This window comes from Panthera pardus, unplaced genomic scaffold (assembly GCF_024362965.1).
Source record: "Panthera pardus isolate Hobbes unplaced genomic scaffold, ASM2436296v1 HiC_scaffold_20, whole genome shotgun sequence".
Lineage (NCBI taxonomy): Eukaryota > Metazoa > Chordata > Mammalia > Carnivora > Felidae > Panthera > Panthera pardus.
In genome coordinates this window covers 88,371,942-88,391,825 of record NW_026526766.1, presented here as the reverse complement: position 1 = coordinate 88,391,825, position 19,884 = coordinate 88,371,942, and the positions used below count along the sequence as shown (strand labels likewise).

The window sequence follows — 19,884 nt, the reverse complement described above, 5'->3', positions numbered from 1 at the left end:
ACTGGCACCGGGACAGTCTCCTCACGGCCAACGGGGAGAACCCCTGGGGCACGGTCTGTAACGGCAAAGTACCGGAAAGGACACAAATGCCCGCTGAAGGCTGCTAGACGCCGGAAGACATCCACGCGAAAGCAAGACCCCCATGCGTATACCGATGTGGAACGGGTGCTGAGCCACGTGGGGTGGCCACCAGGAGGTGCGGGGCAGTGTCCACAGCATGCTGCCCTACGGCTAGAAGGGACACCCACACGTGGACTACTTCCGGAAGGGCACAAAAATCCAGGGGGGAGGATACTGTGTGCATACGTTACCTATTCAAAAAACAGGTAAAGAATTTAAGCCTCAACATTTTTCATCAACGTTATCTTCCACTTTTCTAACGGTAAGTCTGTCAGGAGCTTAGGAGCCAATCCTAATGCCACGTTAGATCGAGAGCAGTCTTTCCCCGATTCTAGGACTTCCAGAACAGCTTCATAGGAAGAAAAGGGGGGGTCATAAACAAACTTCTGGAATACAGCTCATTTGAAACGTGGGACTTCCCTGTACCGGACGGTTGTTTCTCTCAGGCACATCCCACCTTTAGCATTGATCACACGCAGGTAAAGTTAAGCCTAGGACCTGGTGAATAATGTCAAAATTCAAACTAGCAGGTCCAGTCGGTGGCCTTTGCTGTAATTCCAGTTTCCCGCCCATAGGGGTCAGCCTAGCACCCTCCTGTCTCCCGTTTTCTGGTCTCGGGCCCTGAAGGTACAGGACCCAATGCTGCCTGGTGGATCAACACAGAGTCCGGGTTAAAGCAGGGTCTTGCCACCCCCTGCTGCTTCAAGAGGGTCTGCCTCTGCCCTCTGAGGGGCCAGCGACACAAAACAGGCAGGATGGGACGGACCAGGGGATGGTGGGGAGCAGACTGAGACTCAGGTGCCCGGCTGGGGCCTGGTGCCAAGAGCCGCCAGGGCTTTCCAAAGCGTCCTCCTGAAGAGCAAGGGAGATCTAGAGGCCACCCGAGGGGAAGTGAATGGGGGGAGGGGATGGGGATGGGAGTTGTCTAAGACGCATGACTGTGGTTGACGTATTTTGCATGGTGTGTGAGGGGTGAGAACTGGAATGACGATTAAGGAAAGGAGGAGAAGAAAGGAGCTGGGCTTTGGGGCAGGATGTCTGGGCCGGAACCCCGGGTCTGCGGCTCCCCAGCAGGTAACACCAGGCCAGTTGCCTGGCCCGCCCGCACTGCACGTTCCTCAAGCCTGAAATGGCAGTGACAGGCGGGCCCTTCCCTTACAAGGTGCCTGTGAGGATTAAGTGAGATGCTACACACGGAGCGGGGCACTCAGACTGCAGGCCCATAGTAAGAGCTCAATGAACAGTAACCATAACTGTCATTTAGAACCCACTCAAGGTTCTCAACCTCACCTCTCCAAGGGCGATAAATGCCCCAAATAGTGCTATCAATCTTACTGGACAAGCGGGAACCCTATTGTAGAGATGTGCCTTATGCCGAGGAGGAGGAAGAAGGGATCATTTACTTCGCACTTGCCCAGTACTGTATTTCGGGTTGACACATCTCTAGAATCTGACGCCTTCCCTTTTCCCTAATTAGCTATCACCTGGGGTGACGACTCCGAGAAATCCACACAACTGGATTCTGTACTTTTTTACCGGCTGTAGGACTGTAAGTTAATAAGGCTCTTGGGGAAAACCGTTAAAAGTATAAAAAAACAAAAGTTTAGTAGTGTATCATTAGAGAAATAGACTCTAAAAGGCACCCAACTTCCCGGTAAGTCTGATTTGCGGGTACAAGAAAGCCACCACTGCCAGACAAGTCCCTCCAGGAGGCGCCCTGCCCTGACTCCCTGGCGGCAGCTCAGGAACCAAGGTCACAGCGTCAGCTGCTGGACTGTGTCCTCCCCACGCTTCGAGTAGTGCAAACTCTCCCTCTTTCTAACGTTTTCAAACAAGCCTTGCTGGGTGGAAACCAGGAATTCTGTGCTTTTGTTCCTCTTTGTTTCACGTGTGCAAATACTGGCGAGCGTGTGGGTGATGCCCGGGCCTTTAACAGTTTCTCAAGCTGGTCAAGGCCCGGAGGCCGGCCTGGTGTTCAGCCCTGTGCCAGATCGGGACACTGAGCACAAGCACACGCCTCTCCCTGGACTTGCCTGGTCTGGGGGTGGGGGGACGGGGCAGCGGCCGGTGCAGCGCATATCCAATCACCTTATTCCTGCGGATCAGACTCTTCACTGCGCCCCACTGCCGCCAGGAGAACGTTCCCGGCTCCGTAGCCTCCGTGACTTACCGTGGGCTCTATGCCCTCCGCCTCTGTCCAGGCCTCCGCTCCTCTACTCTGGCACCAACCCACCCTCCACTTTCTCCCCACCACGGGGAGCTCACCAGTCCCCCCCCACCCCCACCTCGTTCCTGTGCGGTGTGAGGGCGCCTCGCTCCTGCCTCGGGCCCCGGTCACCCCACGCTGCAGGTTCTGTCATTGCCCGTCTCTCCTCCTAACTGCGCTGTTCTACCTACCTAGGCTGGCCTGAGGTACAGAACTCTATTCTCACAACCCTAGGGCTAAGCCCAGGGTCTGGCAAGCAGAAACGAGGGTCTCGCTAAGTGTTTATTGAGTTTTTAAAAAATCATGTCTGGAAAGTATCCAGGAGTCCTCAAGTGACCCCAAACCACGCTACCCCCCCCCCCCCAAAACACACAAGCGTCAGTCCTGCTCCAAGGGCTGGTCTAACGGGGTACGTTCAATATGAGCGCCAGGAGGCACCCTTGTTGTCTAGAACTGCAGACTGCGAGTCTTTCTCTGAAGCATCACTTTACACGAGCCAGAAACTGTAATTTCCACTTTGCTGCACCTCTGAGCACAGGCGGCAGGTAAGTAACAGAGTCCCTGAAAGGCAAGCGATCTGGCTGCCCGGGTCTCCAAGCACGTGCCCGACGGGCTCCTGAGAAGCGTGTGCGCGCCGGGGTCCCTTCCTCCAGCCGAGTGGATGTTTCCCTTCTTCTTGTCCAACGGCTACAGGAGGGCCTCCCCTCAGCCTCCGCGTGGTTGTCAGGGTAATCGGTTCGCTTACAGCAAGTGCAAATGGCACAGGTCAACGCTAGGGGACGCTCTGGCCACAGGTAAAAAGCTCAGATCACATCCTGAAGGCCGAGGGCCCCAGATGAAACCCGCTGCTTGGCCTCAAGGTTTCAAAGAACTTCAAACCCCGCCCAGAAACTACGAACACCGTGCGTTAGTGCAGACGAGAGAACGATGGCCCGGAACCCGAGTCAGAAGCCCTGACGTTCCCTTCGTGCCTTCGTCCGCTCCCATTTCCGGCAGTCGGGACTCACACTACACAGAACTGGATGGAACCTGCCAGGAACGCCCAACGTGCTTGCCTTTCAGATCTGCCAACAAACATCCACTGGAGAGTCCAACGCGTTTTGGTTAAATCCCCTTCTTTCAAAACTCACAGCTTTTCCCCTCCTTCTCCTGCTTCTCAATAGGAAGTGATTCAAAGGCCACACGGACAGGACGGAAACCCACGGCTTTAAAAGATTCTTGCCATGGAATGAAAAAACTTCTCCGAATGACTAATCTTTTTACACCAAAAACCACAGCGTGTCTCAGCACTCGCCCTACGTGGAGGCACGGAGTCTGGGAGGGGGACTGAACCCGTCGGAAGAGGTCGGCCGAGGCCTGCAGAGGCCCTTCCTGGGCTGCCCACCGGCAGCAACGAACCGTGTTCGGCCGCGAGCCGCGGCGGCAGCCCCAGACCTACCTTCAAGGTCTTCACGGCCACCGTCAGGCTGTATTTCTTCCACACGCCCTCGTACACCTCTCCGTACTGGCCGCCTCCCAGCTTGTGCTTCATGGTGATGTCTGTGCGTTCCATCTCCCACTTGTCGTAGTTGGGGGACACGCCGTAGACGGTGGGCTTGTTGCGCTTGGGGGCTGGGTAATGGAGAGTGGTGATGAGCCCGTCCGCCACAGTCGAGTGATGATGAACCAACTCCGCCAAAGTGTTGAAGCGGCTCTCTGAGGAGACGTAGAGCTGAGGGAAACAGAGACAGCACAGCCCTCAGCCCACAGACACACACACACCCAGACACCTCTGCTGAGCCTAAGTGAGTGTGCAGAAAATCACTTAGACTGTGCTCCTCGACACGTGCTGTAATTTACTTGCTGAAGCAGAAAGATACAATAAAATGCCTCAGGGCCTTTGCACCTGCTGCTCCCTCTGCCTGAAATCCTTCGGCCACTTAATCATCATACGCCTGGGTCTCCCTTACCATTCCGAGCCCAGGGTAAATGTCATTGTCACTGTGCCACTGGACCTAGTCATCACCCAGCACTAGTCATCAAATCACCTTCCTTCCTTCTCTGCATTATACTTACCGCTGGCTGATCGGTCCCTGTTTATCTGCTGGATTACTTCCTGTCTGTCAACACCTTCTAGAATGTCAGCTTCTTGAGAGCAAAGCCCTAAGTGGTCTGTTTTTATCCTGGATCCCCAGTGTGGAGAACAAGAAATGAGCACATAATAGGCACTAAATAAATGCCTGTTGATTACATTAACGAAGAGCAGAACTTAGTATTTGCAGACTAAAAAAGAAAGTTTTTTTTTTTTGTTTTTAGTTTTTTTTTAACGTTTATTTATTTTTGAGAGACAAAACCTGAGCGGGAGAAGGGCAGAGAGAGAGACAGAGAGAGGCAGACACAGAATCCGAAGCAGGGTCCAGGCTCTGAGCTGTCAGCACGGAGCCAGATGTGGGGCTCGAACCCATGAACTGTGAGATCATGACCTAGGCCGAAGTTGGATGCTTAACTGACTGAGCCACCCAGGCGCCCCAAGAAAGTAATTGTTTAAAATTACACTTATTACCTGAAACCTAGAATTATTACTTATAGTTATATAATTACCCAGATCTAAACGGTGACCCGAGATGGAAATCACTAAACAAAACAAAAATCTCTTTCTCATTCTCACTCCCTCGATCTGGGCTAAGGAGCACCAGAGGCCAAGGCTTGCAAACCCCAGCTGGATGCCACCATGGGTGCCCCTGGCCAGCCCATGCCAGGAATGGATCGGGGGTGCACAAGGGCCACACAGCCTCCTCCGCCGTGGGGAAGGGAGGAGAAAGATTATAGACACCAGTGCACACAACCCGTCCACGTGTGGTTCTCGTCTGAACACACAGGAAAGGAAGGGAAAAGAGCAGCTGACAGACAGCAAGTAGTGATGGTGACAGCTATCTTTCTTCTTCTTTTTTTTTTTTTGTTCGTTTCAGGGAGGCGGTGAGGGAGTGCTTCCACATTAAACAATTCCACGTTGTAATCCACACAGGACATCTGGGCTCCAGGCAGACAAGGGATCAGTGAACCTACCAGCTCATGAAGGGCAGCCAACGAGTGTGGGAAGGGGGAAAGGACACTAAAAATCATGACTAGGTGTTCGTAAGACTTGCCCTGACTACAGAGACAGAGGAGGAACGCGGGTTTGAAAGAGCGGTGATGCCTGGGGCAGGAAGACGAAAAGGGAACAGGACTCACCTATAGCTGTAGTATCTTGATTACCTAAAAACAGAAGAGGGGGGGTGGGGTGGAAACAGAAAACGGAAGAAAAAGCCTGAAGCACACAGCAGCCCAAGGCCTTGGCTGTCGGTTATGGGAGGCTCCCCACCACTTTCTGTAAGTTTGTAATAGGAAAGAATTAAAGTATTTTCAAAGAAGAAAATATTAACGAATGCATGAGTCGATGCCATTTGCAACCCTCGAGAGGGTAGATAGGATTCTTTATCACTTGGGGAGATGACAGAGTTTTAAAACTCAGGCGAGCCAGTGGCCAACTCTGACTTAGGGGTTTGTAATTTACACTCTTTTGGTTGCAATCCTAGCGAAACAAAATTCTTGAGCAACCCAAGAACTGTCGAGAAAGAGCCTCTAGCTCTGGGGGACTCGTCCCTCTGCAAGACGGTGCCCCCCAACGGCAGGACCTTCCAGGGTGAGGAGAAGGCCCACCAGGAGGCCCCACCGAGAACCTGACTCTGAGTGAACGGCTCTAGGGACACGTGAGGAGTTGTGCTCAGGGCGCACGAAGGTGTTGGGAGGAGGCAGGGAGCACAGGCACTGCCAGCCTGGGAGCTTGCCCCGAGCCGAACGTCCACACGGTGACGTCCTTGGCATACCTGTCAGTGGGCAGGGCCGAGCGGGATGTGGGGACAGCCCCTAATCCCACCCCTCTCTGGAAACATCTGTCAGTTGTCCAACTACCTCACTGCAGGTGCCAAGTGTTCCAAGCCGTCCTGTTTCGGGGCAGCTGTTTTCGCTATCGTGGAGTGTAGACAAGAGGGAAGAAGTGCTCCCTGGAATCCAATCCCGCCCCCCCCCCCCTCCCAGCACTGGCACAGTACGAGCCTGTCCACCTGCTGGGTTCCCCAGGGCGGCGGGGGGGGGGGTGGGGGGGGGGGTGGGGCGCAGGTCACCTGGGAGCAAGGCTCATTACCTACTTCTCCCCTTCTCCCCGGCAGCTTGCAAGGAGTGCTCTCCAACCCGAGGATGGAGTTCCCTCAACCACCCAGAATGCTAATGGCTCCCCAAGCCCTCGTTTATGCAGAATTCGTGCTTGGTCCCCTTTGATTCCCTCACAGGCTCTTCCTGCTAGAGATTTCAGAGTTTCAGGAGGTTTCGCTGCTCACACCCACTTTATCCTTTTCTGTAATTAAATGTACAGACCCTGTGACTTAGAGTTCATCTGTCAGCATAAAATTTACATACCGACGCTTATTAAATATTAAAACTACTCTCCCTTCCCAGTGCAGTGCACGACCATCTTCTAACAGTCAAGTCTGGAGGCTTCCTTCTGGTTAGTTCTGAGTTCCGCGCATTCTGCTAGTGAGCTGGGTGGTCTGCATCAGGAATTCATGGCCCGATCAAAGAAAGTGAAATTAGCATCAAGACGTTCAGAGAAGAAAGTGAAATTAGCATCAAGACGTTCAGAGAAGAAAGTGAAATTAGCATCATGAATGGCATGTCTTTATCCTGCGCACCTGATCACATAAACACTCTGGCTGCTCAGCCGAGACTGGGCCTCTTCCTGATCGCACAGGAACCCCAAAGATAGGACCTGTCAAATCAGCTCACCAGAAACAGCTTTTCCTCCTGACAGCCACACGGCCAGGCTTATCAGCGCTTAGTCCTGTGCCCCCTTTAGGGGCCTCAGACCCCGGAGTCCCACCCGGGAGGTACTGGTTACAGGTTACAGGCAGCCTGGCCTGAGAGCTTCCAGAGTCCAGCAGGAAGGCAAGACTTACTAATTAAGCAGGACTTAATAATGCTCCGAGTCTCCCGGACGAAGGGCAAGTCAGCCACGTGTTAGCAGGCTTTTCCCCGGAATGCCTGCACCTGCCAAGCCACCGCCAGGGTGGGTAAATCTTAAAAACTCAAGAGGTTGCGCGGTTGGCCCGTCCTGCCACCTCTGCTAAAGCTTAAGCCCAAATTCCATTCCTGTCAACCTGAACCTGTCACTTCGGCAGACCGTGACAATAAGCGTCGCCTGGGAACTTCTTTGAAGAAAAGGACAGACTCTATCAAGGGCTACAAGGAATTGTGGAACCTGACAGTGGCATCCCACAGAAGTAAATAAAGTGCAGACACAAATAGCCAGAACTAAAAATGATCCAGGCAGGGGGTTGGCGGAGAGGAATGCGCCTTTGACTCCACTGAGCTGGCAGGGAGCTCGGAGAAAGCACAGAGCGCGACACTCTGACCCCAGGGTACGTGGGGGTCTCCAGACTGTCAAGAGTCCTAGGAGCGGCGATGGCTCGGTTTGGTGCGGCCCGTGCAAGAGTCCAGCTCGAAGCTCTCCGAGCCCCGGGGCCGACTGGCCGGCCACAACTGCTGTCGAGGCTTAGGAACATGACAACAGCAGCAGTCCAGAGCCAAGAGGGCGGAGGCACCAAAGAAATCTTTTGGGGCCTTGCAGAAGAGTCTGCCATATTCAGTCGTTGTGTGAAGATTAGCTGTTTGAAAATAAGAATTAAACTTATGCAACCCCGGCCCGTCCCTCCTACCGACCTTAAATTTTCCCCTCAGAAATCCAAAAAGGATTGCATCAAGGCTCTGCTATGTGAGTTCTTTTTTTTTTCAGGGCCGAGCCACACGGTCTCATGCGTGGCTGTGATACCGCCCCCACTACCTCTGACGCTGTTCCCCTCATTCCAGGAACATGATCCCACCCCACACAGCCCCTCAAGTGCAGGCCTCACAGAGAGGCGCCTCCGCAGATGGCCGGCCCGATAACCCCGGGGGCTGAGCCGCCTCCAGGTGCTCGGACAGCTGAAGGGAGGGGTCTCTGCCAGGGAGGGAAGACGGCAGGAGGCCCAGCACGCTCGGGTGAGGCGCCCAGTGACGGACACCGCCCGGTCGAATGAGTTCCCTGTGCTCCAACCCGGAATGAAAGGAGCCCCTGGCACACCCCTGGCCGGCTTTTCGACCGACGGGTTGGCATCCTCATCGGACGCCTCTCAAATTCCCTGAATCATGTATCCCACACGCAGGCCTTACTCTCTCCCTCTGAACAGTATTTTGGACCAACCGGCGGCTCATGAGTCGTCAAACTAGATCATGCCTGCCCGAATCTGTTCCTAGGATGCCTGATTAAACAACTCCGGGGAGGAGAAACCGGGGCCCCGCGCAGCACAGACCTCAACTGATTACCGCTGGATAAACAGCACCGATGGGAAGCAAGCTGTCAGCTCCGGGAGATCACCTCCCTCACGGGCGGGGTGCTCTGCTCTTCTAATTCACTACAGAGGAACCCTTGTGGTCTGAAGGCACGGTTTCACAGGGCCCGCCACCCTGGAATGCACCCTTGCAGAATGGAAGGACCCAGCTCCACATCCGGGGTAGGACGAGGCCCCAAAACACAAGCTGATAGGGCCGGTCTGTGGTCACGCATCAGCAAGCCCCTGTGCTCCTGTACAAACCTCTGCCGTCACGAAAAGCACCAGGTAGCAGCAGTAAGGACTTTGGCCAGAAGACTGTGGGATGTGCGCGAAAGACAACAGAGAAGAATGTGAAAAAGAGAAATACACATGCATTCGTTTTGGGTGAGGAGAGCCATAAAAATGCTAAGAGGGTTAGGAGGAGGGGCCCAGCCCTACCCGACATTGAAACATACTTTAATTCTGGTATGGGAAGAGAACAGAGAGCAGATCGACAGACCCAAAATGCATAAGCTAATCTGGTATATTTCAAACATGCAGGAAAAGATAAATTTAGTAAATGGTACAGGGATCCCTCAAAACACGATGCGCGTACGTTACACGTTACGAGAGACCGTCGTGGCCCATCCGGGACAGAGGTTTCCACGAGCCTGCTAAACACAGTGTTGATGAGGCGGAGGGACACAAGCCCTCCTACATTTCTCATAGAGGCCGCGGGTCTCACCAGAAGCAAGGGGAGGAAACACATCTGTCCAATTTCTACGGGAGGTAATCCGACAACACCCACATAAATTTTTTTTTTTTAAATGTTCATTTATTTTTGAGACAGAGACAGATTGTGAGTGGGGTAGAGGCAGAGAGAGAGAGAGAGACACAGAATCTGAAGCGGGCTCCGGGCTCCGAGCTGCCAGCACTGAGCCCGACGCGGGGCTCGAACTCGTCAACCGCGAGATCATGACCCGAGCCGAAGTCGGACACTCAACCGACTGAGCCACCCAGGCGCCCCAACATCTACGCAGGTACTGAATGCACAGAACCTTCAATCAGTTCCAGCAACTTACTTCGCATACACTTATACCCTAAACAAAGTATGTGCGATATGTTCAAGCCGCAGGATGTGACCCACTAGGGGGTCTATGAAATAAATTGAGGGGATTCTGGCCAGAACTTTTAAAGAAAATGAAACTGAACTGAATGGAATACAAAATACCAAGAGTGCATCACCTCTAGCGAGGGTAAGTAGGGTTTCAAGAATCTTCTGTTACCAGTGAGGACTGGGTGCTACTGTAAATGTTTTCATACAGTGTGCCAACATTATTTTTTTTTTAAAGGTGTGAAAGCCACCTCGTGTTATTTACAACAGCCAAAGATTGGAAACCACCTAAAACTCAACCCCCAGGGGACTGCTTCAGTGAATGATGGTCCATCCGCGCGAGGCATTCATTAATAAGAATGAGATGGCTCTAAATGCGCTGCAGGAAAGCAATCTTCAAAAAATATTACTAGGTGGGAAAAGCAAGATGCAGACCAGTGAGGAGTTTGCATCATTTGTGCTTTTTTATTTTATTTTATTTTTTTTTAATTTTTTTTTCAACGTTTTTAATTTATTTTTGGGACAGAGAGAGACAGAGCATGAACGGGGGAGGGGCAGAGAGAGAGGGAAACACAGAATCGGAAACAGGCTCCAGGCTCCGAGCCATCAGCCCAGAGCCTGACGCGGGGCTCGAACTCACGGACCGCGAGATCGTGACCTGGCTGAAGTCGGACGCTTAACCGACTGCGCCACCCAGGCGCCCCTCATTTGTGCTTTTTTAAACGTAAACCTGTACTGGGGAACTCTGAAAGAAACTGGTCACGGTTGGGGGGGGGGGGCCCTCTGGGCAGGGGAATGGAATTAGGAGACGGAATTATTTCCCACTCTAATTCATTTTGCTCTTTTTTAATTTTTTTTTTTAATGTTTATTTATTTTTGAGACAGAGACAGAGACAGAGCATGAACAGGGGAGGGGCAGAGAGAGAGGGAGACACAGAATCTGAAAGAGGCTCCAGGCTCTGAGCGGTCAGCACAGAGCCCGACGCGGGGCTCGAACTCACGGACCGTGAGATCATGACCTGAGCCGAAGTCGGACGCTTAACCGACCGAGCCACCCAGGCGCCCCATGTTCTTTTTTTTTTTTTTTTAAAACATGTGCACACATTACGTGTCATTTAAAAAACACATCCAGCATCTAGACCCAGCCCGATAATCTGCTACCTCCGCCCTCGACACTGGCAGAGTGTAGCAGGGTCTATAGCAGGGCCCGAGCCTGGTTCCATCGATCACGTAGGATGTGATTCCAGGCAAGACATGTTCTCCCTCTTAAGTTCCCATCTCCTTAATGCAAAAATGCCGTAGTCCACAGCAACCTCTGCCCCGAGGACTGAGGTGAAGTTTATTTTTTATTTTTTTTGCATTTATTTATTTTTGAGAGGCAGAGATGAGCAGAGGAGGGGCAGAGAGAGAATGAGACAGAATCCGAAGCAGGCTCCAGGCTGTGAGCTGTCAACACAGAGCCTGACGTGGGGCTCGAACCCACAAACTGGGAGATCATGACCTGAGCCAACGTCGCATGCTCAACCAACTGAGCCACCCAGGCGCCCCCTGAGGTGAAGTTTAAATGAGACTGAAAAATGCAGCGGCCAACAGCAGGACCCCAGAAAATGTTAATCCCCCCATCCCTTCATGGACTCTTAAGTAGTGTTCATATAAAGATCACAAAACCACATATATCAACTCTTACAAAACTACAAGTGAGGGGGTGCCCAGGTGGCTCAGTCAGTTAGGTGTCCGACTCTTGGTTTTGGCGCAGGTCACACGATCTCACGGTTCATGGGTTCGAGTCCCGTGTCAGGCTCTGCACTGGCAGCACGGAGCCCGCTGGTGATTCTCTTTCTCCCTCTCTGCCCCTCCCCTACTGTCTCTGTCTCTCTCAAAATACATAAACTTAAAAACAGAGGCGCCTGGGTGGCTCAGTCGGTTAAGCGCCTGACTTCGGCTCAGGTCATGATCTCACAGTTCACAAGCTTGAGCCCCACATGGGGCTCTGTGCTGAGAGCTCAGAGCCTGGAGCCCGCTTGGGCTTCTGTGTCTCCCTCTCTCTCTGCCCCTCTCCTGCTGGCATAGTCTCTCCCTCAAACACGAACATTGAAAAACAAACAAAAAACCCAAAAACTACAATCTGGGTTTGGAAACCTCTTGATATGATGATGCGATCTCATTTTTGTTTAAAACCTGTGTGTGTGTATGTATGTATCCGCATGTAGACACATACACACGTGATCTTATCTGTAGGAAGAATGTCATGTACTCATTTGGGGGAAGTGCTCTTAAGGGGCCTTTTACCCTAAAAGTACCTATCTATTTACTGCAACTTCACCCACTGGAGATGAACTGCTACCACGATAGATTTTTTAAAAAGGAAGAGACTTAATATCTTACAAGCAGTGCGTCCAAGAACCAACAGGTAATTCCCCATCTTACGAAACAGCTAACCACAAAACCCCAGCAGGACAGGCACAGGGCCGCCCCGGGCCCATGGACTTATCACATCACGTGATCAGTCCTCGACAGAAGGGCTTTCACAGGCTACCGGAACGACGCCTGCGGTCCCTTGAAGAGGCCGTCTTCGAGCATCTTCCCGGTTGAGCTTTGCCGCGGTAACTTCTCGACCCCAGTGGCAGGAGCTCTGGGTCGTCCTGGCCAAAGGCTAGCCGCCCATCCCCACGCGCCACCCCCAGCCGGTCAGCTGCCCCGTCTGGGGTCCCCTACCTTGCCATCGGAAGCGGTGTTGATCCTGTAGTGGTACACCCTCCCTTCGTATCTCAGCGAGATGGACCTCTGGCCGGGGCTGCTCTCGCTCTCCCGCACCAAGAAGCTGCCGTTGATCCCGCTGCTCAGCAGGTACTCGGCGGCGTTGCGGGACACGGGCCCGTGGTACCAGGAATGTTTCTCCAGACTGTTGACCGGCGTGATGTAGTTGCTCGGGACCCACCCTTGGCCATTTTTGGTCTGGGCCTCACACCATTCCCCATTGTGGTTGTAGCCCAGAACCCGGAGCTTTTCACCTTGGAAGAGAATCAAACCAGACATCAGCTTCCAACGCTGGCTTTGTTCATTCCCATGTATTCTTATAGGATTACTAAAACGTCTCCAAATTCCCAACTACCTGCTTCGCTGGAACAAATCTGCATAAATATACGCATTTGTGGGTCCGTGGAAGAATACAGAACATGCAGAGAAATACACAGCCTCGGTTTTCGTAAATAATACACGCTGCGTTGCCCAAGTGTTCTGTTCCTAACATAAGGACGTTTTTTAGGGAAAAGATACTTTTTCTTAAAAAATAAATAAATAAATAAAAATAAAAGTGTTTTCCGTGTCTGGCCCATGTGTCCCTTTCACTATGAAATAGGGGATGTGCGTTTTCTAAGGACTTCTCATATAGGAACTCTTCTCCTTTAGGAAAAGTGGCTCTCTTATAAAGATGCTGGGCTTTTTTTTGGGACCTCCCTGCATTCCAACTTTAAAGCTGCTCTTTCAGTCAGTGAAGGGGTATTCAGTCAAGCCCCAGTTTCCCCTGATTTCTGTCTCTTGCAACCCCCCATTTGGTCTGTGGCCCTTTTACCTTTAGTGATGCTTAGGGTGTTATCCCCACTGGCCACAAAATCATACAGTGCAACAAAAAGGTTGGGGTCATTTTCACTGGGACCAGCAAGAAGGTTTTCCTTGGAGTTCCAACGAGCTGCTTCGCTCAGACCTTGGGGCTCAAAGTCAGACGCTACTGGCCTCTGAAGGGCTTCTGGAAGAGAAAAGAAGAAAGGAACAGGAAGAGGTGGGGGAAAAAATCAGTTTCATTCTCAGGAGCAAAAACAGTCTGCTTCCATCATTATACTTTTCTAATTTATTTCATAACATCCACACGCATTTTGTATTAATAAGAAAGGCCGTAGAATAAAAACGGACCCTTCCTTCCCCAAACCTTGTGAAAAGCATCAAGCATTTTCCTTCCAAGGTGGCAATTACTGTTCCTAAATGGCTTCAGCTTTTTAAACTCATTCATTCAAAATGAACTCAGTTAAAAATGGAAAGCAGAGCCTGCTTGGGACTCTCTGCCCCTCTACCCTGCATCTCTCTCATTCTCAAAATAAATAAATAAAACTTAAAAAAAAAAAAAAAACTTAAAAAAAAAGAAAAAAAAAACAGAGGACGCCTGGGGGGGGTGTGGTGGGGAGCTCAGTTGGTTAAATATCTGACTTTGGCTCAGATCATGACCTCATGGTTCGTGGGTTTGAGCCCCACATCAGTGCTGACAGCTCGGAGCCTGCTTCAGATTCTGTGTCTCCCTTTCTCTCTGCTCCTCCCCCACTCAAGCTCTCTCTTGCTCTCGCTCTCAAAAATAAATAAACATAAAAAAATTTTTTTTATATCTCGTTGTAATGAACCGATACAACATGAAAAACGAGGGTCTTTCGATGCTAGCTTTTTGTACTCCTGACTGAAGTGAACCTTTAGGAATTGTATTTGCTAAAAGTAAATCCCAAATTCTGTCATTACTGTTTGGTCGTCTCATTTCATGAATCATGAGGGCAAAGATCATTTCAAGGAAGAGGGTCTTGTAACACTGCCATTTCCTAGAAGCCTTGGTGATGGGCTGGGCCCCCATTCTCTTGAGTGTTCATACGGGCTCTAAAGGCACACCTAGCACAATCGTGATGGGGGACTGATCGATTAACCAAAAAAAGCTAGTTAAAAGCAGAAAATTATCTTTTTCAAAGATGTGGGATCTCCCACCCCCACCTGAATGCATGTTGGTTTGCTGGCCTTGACTCTGCGGGGACAAGTCCTGTCCTTTCGAGGGTGGGCACGTGCGAAGCACATTCCCAGCTTCAGCTTGCTGCAGGCTGGGGGAGAAATGGGAGCCATATACCATCTATTGGCTTACGACTGGCTCGCTCTCACCCGGTCGGGTAGCAACGTTTAAAACCACCCGTCTCTACTGACTATGTCTGAGGCGTCCATCTGAAGTTCACAGGTACAATTCTCTTCCTACAACTGCATTTCACTGGTTTCATATTGAACAAGTAATTAAAACAACAAGCGTATCTGAAATCAAGAGACGTGGAAAGAAACACAAGGGGCTCTGGGGGTGGCCAAGAGCAGTAAGCGGCAGCGGAGTGGAGGGGTTGGCTGCCCTATCCCGTGGGTCCCGGGCACTGGGGAGGCAGGTGTTACAGGAAGCAAGAGCATGATGGTCAACCCAACAAGTCGGTCACGTGGAAGCGAGTCCAAAGAGCTTCCATTGTGGTTATATTAAGTAACACCATGAGCCTCAGGATTCTTAACGTGATACATATCGACAGAACAAGATAAATCCTCCACTGGGGGGGTGGGGGAGGGAGGAGGAGGAGGGAGGAATGGACCAAAGCATGAATAAGCAATTCACAGGAAATTTAAATTACCATTAAACTTGGGAAGCGAGTTAGGCCTGGCTAATAATCAAAGAAATGCAAAGTCTTCATCAAATGGGCAGATCCATTTTCTTGAGGCTAAGTCGGTGTAAGGCTTGAAATGCAACTCTCATGCAAAGCTAGTGGCTGCTGTAGAAAGCGCTAGACACGTTAGGAGGGCAACTGGAAATACAAATCGAATCTCTAAATAATTCCATAACCTTTGATCTACCTCCAGCAATTATCCCGAGACCCACATGATTATTTCTAGATACTGATTGTTTTTAACATTTCTTAAGTGTTTATTTTTGAGAAACAGAGAGAAAGCGAGCGTGTGCACGAACCTGAGCCGAAGTCAAGTCGGAAGCGTAACTGACTGAACCACTCGGGCGCCCCTCTATATGCTAATTTTGAAATAACAGCACAGAAAAAGAGAAGTACAAGGTATCTATCAATAAAAGATAAGTTAGTTTGTGGTCCATCCGTAATACAGAATACATTCAGAACATCATTCAAGATATTTTTACAAAAAAACTACTACTGGCTTGGGAACATACTCGTAATAATGCATTAAGTGCTCATGCTACAACCTGTCATTTGCAGCGTGATCCCAATTTTGTAAAAACTGAACGAAGTACGGAAGGAATTGCACCAAACTGTGAACAGTAGTTGACAAGGGGTGGGGGTGGGGGGGGGGTAGGATTACAAACATAATAACATTTTCTTTATTCTTTTCTGTATTTTGGCTCATTTCTCACAATGGATGTGGGTTGTTTTCAGAAAACAGTGACAAAAATAGAGAAACGGCCATCGTAAGTAGAAGCCAGCTGACACTTCCATAATTGATCATCTAACCTGAAAAAGAACCCTGGGGGAGGAGGAATCTCCTCGTGCTGTCCTGGAAAAACATTTGTGCACCTCCCTCTGGAGTCCCAACCTCGCGGCCATGAGCACACAACTCTGGCAGACCAGGCCCACACAGGAAATTAAACCCAAGTCATGAATACAGAAACGCTTTTCTTCTCAAATGCCATTTGACCTCTTCTATCAAACATTCTGCAGCATCTGGATTTGATCAAAGTTACATAATCAGGGGGAAGTGGCCTGGAAAACACCTGGAAGAGGCAGAAGGCCGATACGCGCCCAGGGCTGCCTGTGGATTTCAAGTCAGGGTTCAAGAGGGACTGTCCCCGACAGGGAGACGGACGCTGGGAATTTCTCGCGAGGGGATGAGCCCTTTGTCAGGAAGGAAAGGGCCTCCCACTGCTTTTTGATTCACCAGGACGTCAGGAAATCCAAGGCGGTCTCTCCGTTTTCCTCCCTAGTTCTTACTCCATTCCACAAATTTATGGCCGAAGCCCAAAGGGAAGTAATGCCCACGCACGCCTCTGGATGGAGACACTGAAGTGTAGCCACAGTCCGACACCAAAACCTTCCAGTCAATTCCCCATCCAGGCTGATGTCAAAATTGACTCACGATGCATAGATGCCAAGTTCCTTGCTTCATTTCATAGTGAACTGTGCTCGTCAACCTTACAAATGATCACAGCTCACAAGGCCAACACTGCAGAATGTACTTAAACCTTCCTGGCTTAATGCGGGGACTTTCTGCCAGGCCCACTGTCAGGAAGTCGGACCCTTAAAGAAGCCCCGAAGCTTCATTCAAGAAAGATGTCCAAAATAGCTCCCCTTTTCTGTTCTTCCAATGGATCTTTTGGCTATTGTTAAGTCTTGGGAAAGAAATTTCAGCATCTGTTGGGGCGCCTGGGTGGCTCAGTCGGCTAAGCATCCAACTTCGGCTCCAGTCACATGATCTCATGGTTCATGAGTTTGAACCCCACATAGGCTCTATGCTGACAGCTCAGAGCCTGGAGCCTGCTTCGGATTCTGTTCCCCCCCCCCCCCCCCCCCCCGCCCTTCTCCTGCGCTCATGCTCGGGCCCATGCCTGCTTAACTTATTTCTAAGTAAATATTCTAAGTATTCTAAGAAAATGGCTTGGGTCTTTAAAGTACAAGTTAAAGATCTTCTTATACAAAAATAATCCTTTCTTAAAGTTGTGAGTCAGTGATCAAAAATGTTTACGGAAGATTCTCAGATAAGGCGTATCTGGTCTAGACGGCCAGGGGCTGCCCCTGCACCCACCAAGGGCAAACAGGAAGAGAAGTAAAATGTTGGTGACCTTCAGGGGCCCGTGAGGCTACTTCACAGACCCGAGGGGAGCGATTTCACCTCCAGGGAAAACATCCCTGGGAAGCTTCCCACCTTCCTGTAGGTGCTGGTGCCCAAGGCCTCGGTTTGCTCTGTGAGTACAGAGCCGAGTGGGCTCTCCTTCAGTGGGGAGGGGAGGGGAGGGGAGGGGAGGGGAGGGGAGGGGGGGTCGGGAGGGGGCAGGGTGTGTCAGGCGTGATAAACACTCCCTCTCCTTTTGCTCACATGCAATTCTTTAAACCCTTGTTGTTTATTCTTATTTCCTCTGTGGGCCTTTCACTATTACCCTCCAGTTCAAGGAATCTCTGTAATTCAGAAATCTATAAAACAGATCCCTCAAAAAGGAGGGAAGGCTTCGTGTTTTATTTCATACTCCGTTCCAACTGATGAGATCATGCTCAGACTATTCTCAAGTCAGTATACAACGGTCTCCTACAACTTTTTAGAATATGAGCTTAGAGGAAAAGTATTATTTCCCACAATCTGAACTTGATGAAAGTCCTTTTACCCACTTTCTACACGGTCCTTTATTTTGTAATTTACACCCTCACCCAGAGCGGCTAAAATTATTTAAAAAACGGGCTTAGTTGAATACAGCCTTGGCCTTAACATCACACTTCACAACATCTTCCCAGCACCGCCAAACACTGTGTTAGCTGCTGGGGAGCAGGGGCAGGGCGAGGTGGCAGTGATGCGAAGAATCCCCACACGGCCTCTGCCCCTTGGGTCTTGAAGAGAACACAGCTGGTGAAAATGTACATGGCCTGGATAGCAAAAGTCAAATAGAAGACCAAGTGAACTTCTAAGAACGCAGACATTGGGGCAAGGAGGTGTGAGGGGCCCGCTCACCAGCATTACACAGAAGGGGCTCCTGAGTAAGACCTCGCCTGGCAAGGGAAGCAGGATTAACATAGGGATCCAAGGCGAGCCCGACACACTGAGGCTACTCAGGGAGGGACCTTCATCCCTCTGCTGTGGACCCTCTGGTGATGTCTGCGGATGCCTCCAAAAAAAGTCAGGGACGCCTGGGTGGCTCAGTTGGTTGAGAGTCCGGCTTCGGCTCAGGTCATGATCTCGCGGTCTGCGAGTTCGAGCCCCGCGTCGGGCTCTGTGCTGACGGCTCGGAGCCTGGGGCCTGCTTCGGATTCTGTGTCTCCCTCTCTCTCTGACCCTCCCCCGGCTCATGCTCTGTCTCTGTCTCAGAAATAAACACTAAAAAAAAAAATTAAAAAAAAAAAAAGTCTGCAAATGCAGAGAATATGGAGGGCTGTAAGGGAAAACAGCTGTATGGAAACAGTCCTCAAATCTTAAAAACAGAAATTTATTTGTGATACAGGGCTTCTTCATTAATGCATTAAGTATCTACTTATTAATGGATTAAAGAAACAAGATCTAGTAGTAACTACTATCATTTCAAAGTTCTGATATGTGTAAGTGATAATCACAACTGTTATAGGACACGAAAACATCGGATTTCTACTGGTGACAAAGTCACCAGTATTGCTAACCTGGCTGTGGTTTGTTACCTACGTTCTTAAAAAAATGAAATACTAATTTTCAGTTAGAGGTTAGTGAAATAAAGTTCTAAAATTTTCCCATCCAAGGAAATGGAGCCCCTGAATTCTATCTCAGACCCCAAGGGCTTTCCAGGCTAACAACTCCTACACTATAGATTTGGTTCAGTAGAACCCCTGTAATCTGACAGGGAGAGGGGCCTAAAAAGAAGGCTGCTATAAATTAGTGAGAAGTCCAAATTATGCAGTTTTCTTTTTAAATAAATGCAGTTTGGGGGCGCCTGGGTGGCTCAGTTGGCTAAGCGTCTGACTCTTAATTTTGGCTCAGGTCATGATCTCAGAGTTCATGAGTTCAAGCCCTGTGTTGGGCTCCATATGGACAAGACAAGAGCCTGGTTGGGGTTCTCCACCCCTCCCCTGCCTGCTCTCTTTACTCTCTCTCTAAGTAAATAAACTTTAAAAATAAATAAGTCAACAAATAAATGCAGTTTTAGCACTTCCCACTTACAGGCATTATAAGCATTAAGCTAAATGGGTTTCTGGAGAAAACTCCTTTTAAAAATAACAAGTAAAAAAAAAATAATAAAAATAACAAGTAAAAAATAAAGTTACTTAAAATTAGACCAAGGTGGGGCTCCTGGGTGGCTCAGTTGGTTGAGCTCCCGACTTTGGCTCAGGTCATGATCTCACGGTTCATGGGTTTGAGCCCCACATCGGGTTCTGTGCAGACAGCTCAGAGCCTGGATCCTACTCTGGATTCTGTGTCTCCCTCTCTCTCTGCCCTCCCCTGTTCACGCTCTGTCTCTCAAAAATAAACAAACATTTAAACATTTAAATAAATACATAATTAGACCAAGGTTTAAGTATTTCCCCTGGAATCTTTACATGATAATGTTCCTAGCAAATCAAGTTTAGAAAACAGAATTCTCCGCGTCGTCTCTATCAGCAGTCCAAGTATTAACTTTC

The 19,884-nt window shown here is 50.1% G+C and overlaps 1 protein-coding gene and 1 long non-coding RNA gene across 3 annotated transcripts in view; one reads left to right on the top strand and one right to left on the bottom strand.

The window, feature by feature from the left end:
- ABL1 (ABL proto-oncogene 1, non-receptor tyrosine kinase) overlaps positions 1-19,884 on the bottom strand; it is a 144,142-nt gene that overhangs the window by 16,892 nt on the left and 107,366 nt on the right. For both annotated transcript variants that reach the window (XM_019420793.2, XM_053908436.1), the window contains exons 2-4: positions 13,374-13,547; positions 12,518-12,813; positions 3,765-4,037 (exon numbers count right to left, since the gene is read on the bottom strand). In XM_019420793.2, the coding sequence (XP_019276338.2) occupies positions 3,765-4,037; positions 12,518-12,813; positions 13,374-13,547 (743 nt within the window). The remainder of the gene's footprint in view (positions 1-3,764; positions 4,038-12,517; positions 12,814-13,373; positions 13,548-19,884) is intronic.
- Positions 1,415-6,368, top strand: LOC109250016 (uncharacterized). Its single transcript, XR_002072849.2, has 3 exons — positions 1,415-1,669; positions 2,778-2,871; positions 6,267-6,368. It is a non-coding gene; the product is annotated as an uncharacterized LOC109250016 (long non-coding RNA).